The 14,786-nt window shown below is 38.1% G+C and overlaps 2 protein-coding genes across 4 annotated transcripts in view; both read right to left on the bottom strand.

The window, feature by feature from the left end:
- Nucleotides 1-14,786, bottom strand: part of LOC131685422 (mucin-5AC) — a 232,477-nt gene that overhangs the window by 62,820 nt on the left and 154,871 nt on the right. The window lies entirely within an intron of this gene.
- On the bottom strand, nucleotides 799-3,113 carry LOC131685423 (stomatin-like protein 2, mitochondrial). Its single transcript, XM_058969126.1, has 2 exons — nucleotides 2,307-3,113; nucleotides 799-1,468 (listed from the first exon to the last, which is right to left on the bottom strand). Exons 1-2 carry the CDS (start codon nucleotides 2,962-2,964, stop codon nucleotides 1,023-1,025), a joined length of 1,104 nt encoding a protein of 367 aa, XP_058825109.1. The 5' UTR covers nucleotides 2,965-3,113; the 3' UTR covers nucleotides 799-1,022.

Here is a 14,786-nt window from a genome sequence, read left to right as displayed (position 1 = left end):
TGTGACAAGGTACCGAAACGAAAAAAGTAAAATCTGTAGCCTAAGGCTGATGTTGTACATAACAGTGCAAGTTTCCATAGGCTCCAAAACTTAATGTTTGTTGATTATTTGGCTTTTTTAAATATTTAGATGCAACTGTATTGGTTATACATAAAATAGGCTTGAAATGTGCTTGTACCAAACTGTTGACTTAAATCAAGGGATACTTTCTTCATCTCGCCTACGAAAAAAATACTAAAAAACCCTACATTTGCAAGGAATAAATATGTCGCATGGTATTTTTCATTTTGGAGTCTCCCGAAACCCGAAAAAATAAGTATAGGATCGATATCTCTATAATAACGAAAGCCTTGCGATTACATTTATATTTTTGTGAATTATGCCTAACGTACATTATGCCAATCGTCCATTGTGCCTAACGTATATTATGCCAATCGTCAATTACGTCTAACGTCCATTATGCCTAATATACTTATGCCTAACGTACTTATGCCTAGTGTATTTATGCCAAACGTCGCGCACCCATTCTTGTAGATAGTTGGAATTGTATTTATGTGGTTTCATAGTAAAACATTAGTAAAACATTATTAACACTAAACTGCAAGACTCCAACGAAAACAAGAATGGAAACTGAGTTATTTCCGTAGCTTTAGTAGAACATAATGCCGATTCTAAGCAAATAATAGAATGCTAATTTTAAGCAATTACTTTCGCGCTCGATTTATTTATAGTTATGATCATGCCAAGTAAGTCCTAAAGAAGTATAAATACATAAAATAGTTGAAAGTACTACAGTTCTGAGTGAAGATATAGCTTTAAAGGTATTTGAATTGTTGATCCTCAGTTGGGCAGATATTTGTGAACTAAGTCTCCTTTCGGTTACATTCTGTTGCAGTAAAATAACACGCTGTTGCCATTTTAGATCTATAAATTCTGAATTACAGAGTAAATTGCAACATGTTTTACACCAGCTGGTACTTTTCTCTCTACATAACGACACCTAACAAGTACATTTCCGAGGATCACTCTGAATTTTTTATCGTTTCGCTACGGACAGCATCCGCCGTCGATGTGTTTACAACAGGGCTGTCATTGTGTACCATCTTCTCACCGACCGACAGACTGTTGTAGATTTGCAATGCCTGGGCCACCATTGTCGTTACGTCCGAGGCATTCGATGGAACGATCAATGTGTTGTTCTTTTTCGCCAGATTTTCAAACGCATTAACATATTTCTCAGCAACGGCTAGTGAGGCAGCATCTCGACCCTGCTTGGACAGTAGCGACTCCGATACCATGGTTAGACCTTTAGCTCGAGCATTTGCTACCGCTAGGAGTGCCGCAGCCTCACCATTAGCTCGATTGATTTCTTCTTGCTTTTGAGCTTCGGAGGCGAGTATTCGAGACTGTCGTTTGCCCTCTGCTACGTTGATTTCGGCTGCTCGGACACCTTCCGACTCTAGAATTGGCGATTTGCGGCAAAACCAAAATTAGTCATGCGACACCTATGATTCAGCTCATGAACTGGCAAAGTGATACAGTTTGCTTTTTTTCACCCGCAAGTGAGTCGTAGCTTACAACAAAAACTTCATTTTCTTCTCGGAAAAAGCTTACCACTGCCGAAATATGAATGAAACGAGTAAGAAATTTAGTTTTATTTGCGATTATTCTGAAATTACAGCCATTTGCAACCATTTGGTTCATACACTTCTTCGATTTGTTATCGGGGTATTATTGTGGTTAAAAAAATCGGTCCATAAATGAAGTTCCATCTCGAAACCGACACCCAATCAGTACCAATGTCAAACTCCTTCATATTTTGGACTACGTAGGAGATTCAGTGATGACTATCAGAGAGAAGGATCGGCTGTGTATGATACAAAGCTGACACTTTCCTATTAGCCGGATATATTCTTTCCTCGCGTGATCTGGAGAGTTTCATGAATTTACACCATCTCATGAAGGTTTATCTTAACTTAGGAGGAACGGTAAATGATGTGCGGCAGGTACTGTGCTCAACTAATTGCATTTCGGAACAGCACACATATAGCTCTGCGAATAATATTAGAAACCACTATGTTTTACACGCTTTTCGCAAGATGTTTTCTCATCATCTTATAAAATGATGGTTTTCCATCATTTTCATAAACAATTATAGACAAATTGATCGGTGATTTGGTGTTTAAAAGTTATTTTTTTACCAATGTTTACAGAAAATATATGCACTATGACAGAACAGAATCAAATCAGCAACACTTTGCTTCCAGCGCTATCTGTGAGCGGTTTCAACGTAGAATCGCCAATTGCGGCTCTTTTCCTACGTTCGGCTTCAACTTGCATCTGTATTGCTTCGTGTACACGATTGGGCAGTTTTATATCGCGGATCTCATATCGAAGGCACGAGATACCCCAAGCTTCGGCTGCCTTATTGATGGAATCTACAATACTAATATTGAGCGATTCTCGTTCTCGGAATATTTTATCCAAGGACATCTTTCCCAGTTCAGATCTCATTGTGGTTTGTGCTAGCTGGGTAATGGCAAACTCTGGATCCTCAACGCCGTAGGAAGCATGGTAGGGGTTGAGAATTCTCAAGTACAACACACCGTCTATGCTTAGTGTTACATTGTCCGAGGTAATGGCGGATTGCTTCGGCACGTCGATTGCAATTTCCTTAAGGCTTTGCACGTACTTCACTCGGTCGACAATGGGTAATAAAACGTTTAAACCGGGTTCCAGTATTCGATGGAATTTACCCATTCGTTCTACAATCCATGCTTCCTGCTGTGGAACGAACATGATGATTGTGTTGATGGGTGTAGATTTGTACCGGACCTGTGCTGCTTGAAGTAGTCCCTTATCAAAGTTCCTGTCTAGAAGTCCCGTGGAATTTGAGCCGGTTAGGCCGGTAGCGGTAATCCCCCGGAATGATGATCGAGCTAATCTAGTAGTTGCACGGATCATGATTTTCAGATTATTGCATTCGAAAAAATGGAATTTTTGAAACAGCACAACTTTTATTCAAATGGTTATCAATGCCGCAATAGATTACACAAAATCAAAGAAAAACTTTTAGGTAAACTCAAAACTTCGGGAAATCAGTCAGGCCAAAATGCCAAATGGTTTGCGTCATAGAATACAGTTAATTCAGATATTATTCCTACAGAAGACACACCAGCAAAAGGAAAAGAAACAAAAAACCTCGAATACAAAAAAAACAAAAGCGGAAACGAGCTGCAGCCTTAACTAAACAATATGGATCTTTTTCGCGGCAGTGATATGAAAAAATTTCTTCGTGCTGATATGACTGAGGAAAATCGATAACTGGTCTTCGATCCCTCCAGCGAATGGCCAATTCTCAACCCTCATACATAACTGAAGTCATCACTCCACTCAGACAAGACCATGCGTCCTCCTCACGCGTGGATTAATTCCCTAGTTGGTTAAACAACCACTAAATAAACATAGAAATTGGACTGCTTAATCCAAAGCAATGACAGCCCGATTGGCATACCCGGCGGATCCCATCATCCCTTCTTACAATATCAAAACAACGAACATTTAAAATTGCATACGACAAAACATGTGCAACTTTGAAAATAATAAAATGAAGACTACTACTTGTTGCAGTTGCATAACTAAAGTGACTCACTGCACTGTTGACGAATCACCCAACAAAAATAGGTGATAAGGTTTTGAAAGTCTAAAGTGCCTAACTAAATAATACACACAATGTGCTCGGAGGGAACTGAAAACAAGTACCGGTACACCGTCAAATGGGTTCGAGAAACGTCACATACTTGACTGCAGAATATCGGCGTGCCGCTTCTTTTATTACAGTTTACGGAGTATGTCTAGTTCAGCAAATTGCGCTCGTTTGCTTCCGACAAGAACGAGCGAGGATGGACCAGATATTTAAGTAACGATCCGTTATTTATCAACAAGGGGACTGACATGTGTATTCCAATAATGCGTACGATTCTGTGAAACAAAACAAATTGCGGTAGATTGCTAGAACAGAAGCATTTATTGTGTATTTCCATAACTGAACTGTGATGATGTGCTGTACGTTTATACTGGAAATTAATTTATTTATCGTTCAGAAAACCCGAAATGTTGTCTTACGCCATTTTTGTACAACATCCGGAAGAGCCCAAGCACGTATTATACCTAATCACAATCAGAAGCTCAGAAAAGCTGAACCTGGGCATGCCCATAACTTCAATTACACGGTCTAAAGAAATAAACATGCATTTCCATAAAGAATCGCAAGTCCCTTTTGTCAAACACGGGCTTCGGCACGAAGAGATACCTCAACTCAGTGACGCCTCCTGCCTGTTGTTAGTCACCTCTTACGACATGATAGTAGGTACCCAGTGGGTCTATTCTTTGCTCAAATACTTCGAGAGATTTCAGCTCGCCGGATACAATACGGCTTCGAAAAACAGCTAACACATGATAACATAAAAATAAAAATAAGTTTTATGATAAAAAGTCGAAAGACAAAAATTTGAAAGACAAGTGGTCGAAAATACAAAATGTTGAAAGGACAAAAGTGGCTGACGATATCCCGTTTTCCCACTAGTGTAAAGTCAATTTCACGCTACTTTCGGCTCAGTTCTGACAGATTTTTTCCCAGGTGAGAAAATGTGAAAAAATTGTGTTCTGAGATCACCGAGCACTCTTCAGGTTGCAGTTATTTTTATACCAATCAACAACAATTGGATACTGAAGTAGAAGAATTATTCAATCCCCAATTGAGCGAATAAGACGAAATACCTTGAGATTATGTTAGTCGTGAAGTCTTCAGCACTAAATGTACATCATTGAAGAACAGCAGAAACATCAACAGTACCAGGTACCTTCCTTGGGGTATGTGTTGACGTTGAAGTAAATGTGGATAAACCTATCTATTTCTCGATCTGTAAGGTAGGGTCGAAACAACAACAAATTATTATTGCTTCGAAATATCTGCATTTTAGCGATTGTTGAATCGTTGTACAATTTATCAGAAGCGGCAGTGTAAATAACATCACATTGATCGCGACATTCCATGCTCTCTATTATGTAGGATGCTAGAAACAGAAGGTTAGTCTCTACCAAACGTCCACACGTGAAGCCACATTTATCGTCACTAACGTATTGCTGCCAGAAACCTTAAGAACCTCTATTTCACTACGGTTATTGGCCTCTCGCTTATTTCCCATTTTTATGGATGGCAGACATGGTCGTGGATTTCCAGCAAGATGGATATATGTTACTGGCAAGAGATGCTCGAAAGATGGGAATGAGTGGAGTCACCAAAGCGTCGACGTGGCTTTTTAAAAGACCGCCGGCTCGAGGATTGAAAGACGATTTAAACCAAGAAGAATCAAGGTAATTATCGTTTGTTCAACATCTATAGCACCCAGAGTTTGCTCCACGACCGGAATCGGTTCAAATTGTTTACGTTGCGACCAGGTTAAATCAAGCGAAGACTCAGCAAAAAAAAATTGCATCGTTGATGCGGCCAAACTGCTTCAAAATGACTTCGCCTTACACACTAGGACGATGTAGTAACCGAAGAAGGTTTCGTTTGTGAAAATAAATTGCGTAAATTACAGTTTTAACTCCCGACAGAACATTTTCTAATTACTATATGTGGAATTCAATAAAGTTTCATTGATTCTATCCCATTATCCAGAAATTCATTCATTGCCTTGAATATACCTCGCATTCCTTTACACCGAACGGCAAATCTTTGAATATTTATTTTGTTGAGCTGAACAAAAATATTCATTAAATTTTTATAAAATCCATGATCGAAATAAACAGAAGACAAATGTGTTTTTTTGTGAAAATCAACCTAATATTTTTTTGTTTTCATAATAATGTTGATTATTGTCTCCAGTGAAAGCCATCATATTTCAAACGTATTTTAACTTTATAGCAAACACGCGTTTTGTTATTACGATATCTTTGGAGATGGTGTGGATTACTAAGCTCCATGCCTTCTAATACAATTGTTATTTCTATTTCCATTGCTGTAAAACATTGCAAACTCGTAGAAAAACTAATATTTAAAAAAAGAAAAAGTCATTAAAACAGTATTAAAATCGATTCTTTATACCGTACTGCTAATCGAAAATTATGTTTGGTAAAGAAATATAATTATCAGGTCAATCATCATGTAAAGAACATCCCATGTTTTGAAGAAGGAAAAATTAGTTAGATTTAGTTAGAGTTAGTATTAGTTAGTTACAGAGCCGTAGCAACCTAAGGGGCAAGGGGAGCTTTGCCCCCTCACGCGTTTTCTGCCGCATCACGTATGTTTCTCATATATGAAATCGATACAAGAACGAAATTGAAGATTAATCAAATAAAAAGCAATAAAGAGTGACTAGAAAGATCTGGTTTGTATAGTTTATACTGTGTAAAATTATTATCGTCACGAAACTTCACCGCCGCAAATTGTCACAACACAACAAGGCACGGCGCATGTTTGTGTTGGTGGTTACCCAGTAAACGGCCGGTGGGCGATATCTGGCAATTATTCCACCGACCAGATTGTGGACCAGTGGAACGCCGACGTCGACACTTGTCAAAGACTAGTATATCTGGGCGGTTGTGCTGTAGGTATTGTTGCAATACAACAGCCTGATCCCAGTACAGCTTTAAACGAGCATTTGCCAGAACAGGCACAGACAGACAGATAAAGGTAGTTCGGCACAATCTTTTCCAAAAGACCATGTTGCAGGCGCAAACTCTTAGCAACGTTGTTGTGATGCTCGGTATTGTCTGCAATGACTAGTACGCAGCAACCTGCCATAATGTGGTCGCAGGTCTCGTGCGGTGAATGGCACATCCGGCATATATCCTCGACATCTTGGTGGCAAACATACCTCTTGTAATTCCTCGACGGCATTATCCTGTCGTGGTTGGCAGTCATGTCGGATTCGATCGCAAAAAGAGCTTACCTCGTTTGAACCGCAGGTTAGATGCAGCCTTGTCGACGTACGGCTGCTCCAACTGGTGTGGATGGGCACCGTGCACAGCTTCCTGCTTCCACTTTGCAATCTTCTCCGCTGTAGTCAGCAAATTGCAGTTAAGGTTGCTTGGTATACTCCATGTCGATTGGAATTTTCCACAAAGTATTCTCGCAGTTGTAGCACCTGCACTACACATATTGCATGGAAGTCATATTCCTTGTCCTCCTTCATCCCGTGGCAATTCTAAATGCCTTCCTCTATTTGATGACGCCGAAACTGTAGGTCAGCACGGGGACAGCAAACGTATTGATTGCTCTGACTTTATTCCCCGCGTTCAGGGAAGATTTCAAGATACAGTTCACTTGACTCAATATCTTTATTTGGGAATTTAAGCTTGATGTCGGTGTGGCGAATCCCGCGGAGCTGCGGGAATCGTATACTATACTTATACGATTCGCCACGAATCCTGTCCAGAATCATCGCCTTCGTCGATCTCGCAGCCTCCTGTGTCGACCAATCGCACTGATACTAGCTGAACAGATCGGAATTTTTCTAGACCAAACGCCATGCCGATGTCGCCACTAATTCTTTCGACTAGTTTGATGACTACACCCAATCGTTCTGTCGAGTCAGCATAGATCTTGATATCGTCTAGGTTGAAAGTATGGGTCATCTCTTCCGGTGAGCTTTCTCTATACCTTATCTGATAGTCATGCCCGTTTTGATTGCACGGTAGGACGAGAGGGATAAATGAATCATCTTGAAAGTTCCTCCGCAAGATGTATTCTAGACCGCAACACGTCTTTCTCACTTCTGAGCTGAGCAGTGTTGTCGTCCCCCTCTCCATCACTTGCCGCAGGAACCGCAGACTACAGACCTACTTTATACATATTCAACACCTTAATAAGGAGTGAGTGCGGTATTGAGTTGTATGCCTTCTTTAATCGATATAGGGCATACTAATGTTCCGTTGGTTACAAACTAATTATCTAACATTGACTGTTTCGATGATGGCTTGATCTTTCCAATCTAGTGTGTTGTTCATCTCTTCTGCTCCTCTGTCAGGATGCTATTTTTCTCACAGTGGGCCTTTGCATAAATAGTGATGAATGTGCTCATGATCTTGTGTAGACTTGTTAGACAGGTAATTGGTATGTCCTTGGGGAGGAGAATTGTGGTACCACTGGTGATAATCCGACGATAAGCGGGGTTAATTGGTTTCGACGGAGACAGCTGACATCTCGTCGATTTCTTCACCTGCTCATTTCTCCTCGCGCCTTAGCCACGGTAGCCCTTCGCAATATTGTCCGGGGCTCCAAATACCGGTTCAAAAGCTAGTGACATCGCTGATATTCCTACTCCAGACATTCGCTGCAATTGTGCTTGTTGTGGCTGATTTGGTCATAGAAGTGTAACGCCTTAGTCATTTTGATAAGACACTATTATACTATTGCTGTATTAGTGTGTCGTGTTTTTGTCAGCTGGTGAGCTCCTAGCATGCGAAGCTCAGTAGGAGTAATAATCGCACATAATTTCGCCGATCTTTTGCCGTCTCTGTATGCGGCCAGCCTTCCAATAGCGGCACGGTTGTTCGATATCCGACTCTCCAATCTCTGCTATAGGTTCTGGCTTTTTCCGGTGATGGTGAGACGGATCCTCTCTAGGTGTAAGTCAGTATCCTAAACATCTTACGGTTGCCACTGCAGCACAGAATACTTCCAGATTCTGCGCAAATTCCAGGTGAATTGGAAGCACGTTACCATTCATGTTCTGAGGTTCACAGAGCGACTTTAAAGAATACTGCAGCTTCGAGATTTTGGGGTGCAACATTGTATGCGTGTCGCGACATTGCACAATCACCTCATCCACATTAAAAACCAAATCGGGTAGTAGCTCTTTTTTCCTTTTTGTTAACGACTAAGAGTGAGTAAATTTTTTGTTTTTGTCTTGTAACGAGCGAGACGATGAAGGAAGAAAGTTTAAAACAGCGTGGAATAATGTCATATGAGTAAGCTTAAAGTTTGCCGACGAAGTAACCCTTTGCGTTCTACCTCAGGATTCATGACCGTCTTGAGTACCGTGGCTCTTAATATTAAAAATACTTCTTATTTCAGGTCCTTGCTTTAAATATACATTAAATTTTATCAAAAAAATATTTGCCCCCTCACGCAAAGCAGGACTGCTACGGCTCTGGTTAGTTAGAATTGAAATTTCATTTTTGGATTTCGGTAAGCTATTAGTTATTGCATTAAATTCTTTTCTTTTGTTTACTACTTGAAATAAGTACATTGGTTCATATATGTGAGTCATTCCTTTAGTTTTTTACACCTTTTGTCGCATTCGACTTCTTGCCCTTTCGAACTTTTATATTTCGACTTTTTGTCCCTTCGGTCGTTTGTCTTTTGAACTATTGTACGTTTTCGATAATTTGTCCTTTCGACTTTTTGTCCTTTTCGACCTTTTGTCTCTTCGACCTTTTGTCTTTCAACCTATTTTACCTAAACCGCCAAAATATGTCGTAACGTCGTAATTTTGAATCCAAATCCGCAAAAGAATGGAATTTCTAAGAGCTGATATTATCTGAACCACGATCGGTCTGTACCATATTATTGTGCTGTTAGCACCACTCCATCGCCTCGTTGCAAGTTCATGATTTCAGCAGCTAAGTAACAGTTTTCGTAATTTCTATATACGTTATCATAATATTTCAGTCTTCGGCATACTATCGGGTTTTTTTTTACGATGAGTAGCGTGATATTATGAGCTAAATTATAAAAGCGTAACCGATCAGCAAGATCTTATGGTTATGAAAACTATTTCACGAACGCGTTGTTCGTTTCCCAAAAAAAATATCAAAATTCTTGGCACTATATTCACGAGCTTTTAGGAAATACAGCAGACAAAACAAATTTTAAAGCTATGTCCACTAATGATAGTGCTAAGATAAATTCATAGAACGAAAATTCCGTTTTTCGAACATTTCATAGAAGTTCAATGTCTCGCTAACAAAAAGAGTAAGTTACAGATCAAGAATAACTAATTATTATAATGTATTACAACCAACAAACACTACTTTAATACAGTACGCCCAGTCAGCCAAAATGTACGCAAGTCGTCCATTAATACCCAATTAAACCCAACCGAGCGTGATATGCAAAAGGAAAAAAATATTACACAATCTTCTTATGGTCATATATCGTAAAAAATACAGAGAAAATAGCTCATGCTAAAAAGAAGGAAAATATCCACATAATGTTTAGTATTAATACACAGTATTTTCTAGAAGAGAAATGAGCCACATTCGATACTAATCAGATCTCATTTATCTATTTCTCTACTAGTGTTATTCAGTCTCGGAACGATAATAATTCAACATCGACAGTTGAACGTTACACCGAGAAATGCAAAGTCTGAATTTATGGTTCTATTGGTTATCCGCGAGCGCTGTGACGCGTTAAAGTCTGAAGTAGTTTAGCATTGCAAATGACTGATGTAAACTCTCTAAAAGGACATATTTGTCTACCGATTGTAGCCAGAGGTTTCCACTTTCAATACAATTTAATACGAAACGGAGATAATTTCGGAACCAATTTACAGCTTCGACAAAGTCCAGAGATTCACCAGGCACGTTTCTGTTATTTTGTATGCCGATTTGATAGAAGTTTGCGGTAAGACTTTACCAATCAAGGCGACATTCTCCGTTAACCGTCGCAGACATCATAGGCTCCTAAAAAGTAAGACCATGCGCACGCATTTAAACAAACGAACGAGTAATATAGCGTAAAGTGATCACGTTTTCCGATCGGTGGTGTATTAATTTCCAATCGTTTCTAGTGTGGCACTACCCGCCGTCGGATGCCAACTCGGTCGGAGTTCTGTCCATATTCAATATCCGAAATTAAATTTGCAATCAAAATTTCAACAATCAACTCGAAGATATTCAAATCGAGGAATCGATCGTGGAAATGGATCGAGCCTCGTGTGTGTTTGAAATCTCGTGCTTTGGAAATCAAACTCTTGCCGGTTGGCAACACGTGACAAGTAAGATGGTACGATTTAAAATTAATTCAACAACATTACTCGTAGTTATTTATAACACTGATCTTTGTTACGTTACTGCGCGCCTAAGAGTGCTTAACCAAGGCGAAACACTGATCGCACGTAATTTAACATCTATGTCCTCTGACAGCCATAGTTTTCCCCAGAAGAAAATATGTTTAGCAGTGTTGCTATGCTGCTAGTGATTTTTTCCAACTGAAAATTCATAACTAAAATTGACCGAAAAGAACAGACATTTTTCTAAAAGCTGGAATGAATATCTACCATATAAGAGATGTCAATATAACTGAACGACAAGCCAAGAAAAATAAGCAATGCATGCTCGCCCTAGAAAACTTATTCTAAAAACCGATCATTAATTGAATACTCAAGTTTAATGTGTGCTAATTGGTTACGTTATCTGTGTCAATTAAACTAACTAAAATTGGTTAACATTTTTTTGAAAGTGTCATTAATCCCAAAAGAAAAGCATTGCGACGAATCGCTCGCCAAATAGCACTTCGAATCAGATTGTGACGAAAAATAATCGTTGCAACTCCTTCATAAAAGCACGAACAATACAATTTTCATTAATGAAAGTAGCAACAATGATCAGAAACTTTACATAGAAAGTTATCTTGTTTTCAACAGCGGTAAACAATACGAAAAGAAAACTTTCGAAAGGAAAATAGGAAACTGAATAAGAATGATGAAATATGGGGCGTTTAAGGGTTAAGAGTGTAAAAGATTGGTTGACATCCAACATGCCCCCTCATCGTCAAGGCCAGATCAGATCACCTATTTTCCTTTCACGGCCATATGAATCACACCGTGATGTGGCGGCTACGGATCATTAGTTATCAGCAAATTTGTTGGATTAAGCAAAAACCCACCTACACACCCAGGCAAATCAATCGTTTTTATTTAATAATATATTTTTATAACCATCAGCTTACTGTTTTCATACACGCTTGATTCGAGTTCTCTCCTACGCGCCTGAAAAACGAATACATCGCAAATATTGATGTATGTATAAAGAATTCATAATCATTATTTACGAGTCCGCAGCAACAGGACCGTGTACGGATATGTAACACGTGCTTAATTTAATTGTTTTGGTTTGTCGGAACTGTGGTGGTAGTATATTTTGTGATAAACACGCTCTGGGTTGTTTTCGATGAGTGTAGTCGAGCGAGAGAGTGAGTGTTTAGAAGTGGGAAACGAGAGAGGAAGAATGTGTTGGGGTGAGGCGCGTTTCTTCAAGGCACACTAACATTAACGCAAACATGCTGCCTAATGAGCAGTGTTGCTAATTCTATTGGGACAATTAATGCAGTGCATTTTTGTGAAAAGGGCAATACTCACAAATGTGAACAGGGGATTTTTTATATATGCGAATGAAGGCTTCGAAACGCAAAAATATAGATCTAAAAATTTGGATTCTGCGATATTGCTTTCTTAAACTACAGTAAAAAATACAACGGGAGGAACTATAATTTCGTTTGTTCATTTAAAGTTTCGCCCTTCACGCTCCATACAATCAGGGCGATACTTTTTTGCTACCAGTTTAGAGGTGAAACTATTTTTTCGTATTTTTTACGGTTATCAAGCTGATACCAACTGTAAATAATAACAATGATCGCTATTGAGAAAACCCGGGCGAAACCGATGGTGTAAAACGGTAGTTGTTGTAAAAAAAACGCAAGTGCGATACTTCAATGGTGATACGTGGGACCGAAAAGTAAACAATCGCCGAAACTATCATTTTGTCAATTGATATAGCAAAAACAAAATTTAATTTAATAATTTTAAATACTTTATGAAGCATTGAGTTTCGATCACTGAATCGTGCAATCTAGGATGTAAAAAACACAATAGTTTTTAAATAGATGTTAAAGCCAACACGGGAAATATTTACTGTTAATTTTTTTGAATGGTGTCACTGCTAGAGAGAAAAAGAGTTGAATTGGATTATTTTTGCATAAATATAACGAAGAAAAAGAAACTCGAAATTGTTTGTCTCTCTGAAAATTTCTAAACATAGCTCGGCAGTTTGAAAACCCGCGCCAAGACAACTTCTTAATAAAATTGATCCATGAAAGTAAGAAAGTATCGTGAAACTGATTTTTTCTAGTTCCTAGTACATTGTTGAAAGTTTTTAAGTAACACAATCACAAATATTCATAATATTGTTTAATGTAGGCCACATTCAATTATTTCTCGTGGATTTCACCCTTGATAAACGAAGCCACGTTTTTCTTGTTATTTAATTAAATCATAATAATTTGACGGCATTCACCTGTTTTTTTTTAAAAAAAACTTGAAGTTTGATTCATTTTGGAAGGTTTATGATCGGATGCCGTCTGCACTTAATGCATACCAAACACTCCATCTGCCTGAGTGGAGAGACTTTTCTAAAATACATTTCTTGATGATTCTCCTCAAAACACATGTTGCAAAGTCATTAAACCAAAAAATGAGTTTTATTGTTGAACTATTTGTTTATGGAAAAATTGAATAGAGCGATGAATTTAAAAAAAAAAATGTTTAAGTTTTGAAACGTTTTACAAACTTGATTTTTTTGAGTTTTACTAGTTTACTTATTCTCGGGATTCGATTTGTAAATTTCTTTTAAATATAATTGGATTCTTCAAAAGATTTTATAGAATTTAATTTCGGCAAACATTTGGAGCGGAAAGTAATTGTCAACAGTAATTTTAAACTTATGTGCCTTTAAACTTTGTTCAATGCAGAATTATTGTGATATTAAAAGTATACAGACTAAGTTTTACTAAAGCCGCTCTTAAACAGTATTTGTTTTCGTGAAAATTTTTACAAAGATGCTGACCGTTGTCCCGGAACATTTCTTTATTATAACGTTTGCAGTGTGCACGATGACTCTGAATGACCAGTTGGTTAAAGCTCTCAATAAACAATTACAATTGCAATATTTCTGCAACTGATGAACTGATTGATCTGGTTTTTAGATGTTTTGTGCTTATTTTGCAAGTTGGATCGTCAACAAAGAGTTTGCTGAACAAAGATGAGGTACGGAAATTGCGTTTATTTCTTAAAAACTTGTATTCCACAAATTTTTGTTTCAATCAATAATGTTCATAAAGCAAATCTATTTTTCTTTAGTTTGGGTATATTTGGGTTTTGGTAGTCGTAATCAACGTAAACGCTATAAAAAGGCCAGTTTCGAGACAATGGCAGTAGTTCCGTATATTTTATTTATCTTCACCGAATTTTGTTTATTAAAACTTACAAATATATCCAATTCGATACACCTAAACAGATTTAAATAAATACTTCTATTTGCCTGTTAAATATGTGTAGCAGAGCCGGGGCACCCGAATTAGGTAAAATTATAACTTCAATGGAAGATACATTTTTGGGTATTTTATTACCATTGCAAAATCCAGATAGATCTCACGAAAAAATGGACAAAAATATTACCATTTACCGTTTGTGGTCCGTATGCGTTGATTGCGGTCGATCCAATTGATCGATTATAATGATTAAATCAGCAATGAAATCGTCAAGAGGTTTAGATTCATTGTGATTTTCTCCGATTCAAGAAGTCTCGTTTTCGTTTATTTATTATGAATTGTTTATAACAAGATGGAATGATTTTATCTTTTGGAACTTAACAATATGCTGCCGAAAAAATAGCCCATTTTAAAAAAAATATTTCACAGTCCCAGTTAGATTTTTTTTTCTTCATCGCAATAAGAACACCACCTCCTCCATGTAGATGACTAGTAGAAGAGTTGCGAT

The sequence above is a fragment of the Topomyia yanbarensis genome, chromosome 2 (assembly GCF_030247195.1).
Source record: "Topomyia yanbarensis strain Yona2022 chromosome 2, ASM3024719v1, whole genome shotgun sequence".
Taxonomy (NCBI): Eukaryota; Metazoa; Arthropoda; class Insecta; order Diptera; family Culicidae; genus Topomyia; species Topomyia yanbarensis.
This window is presented reverse-complemented; position numbering and strand designations above follow the sequence as displayed.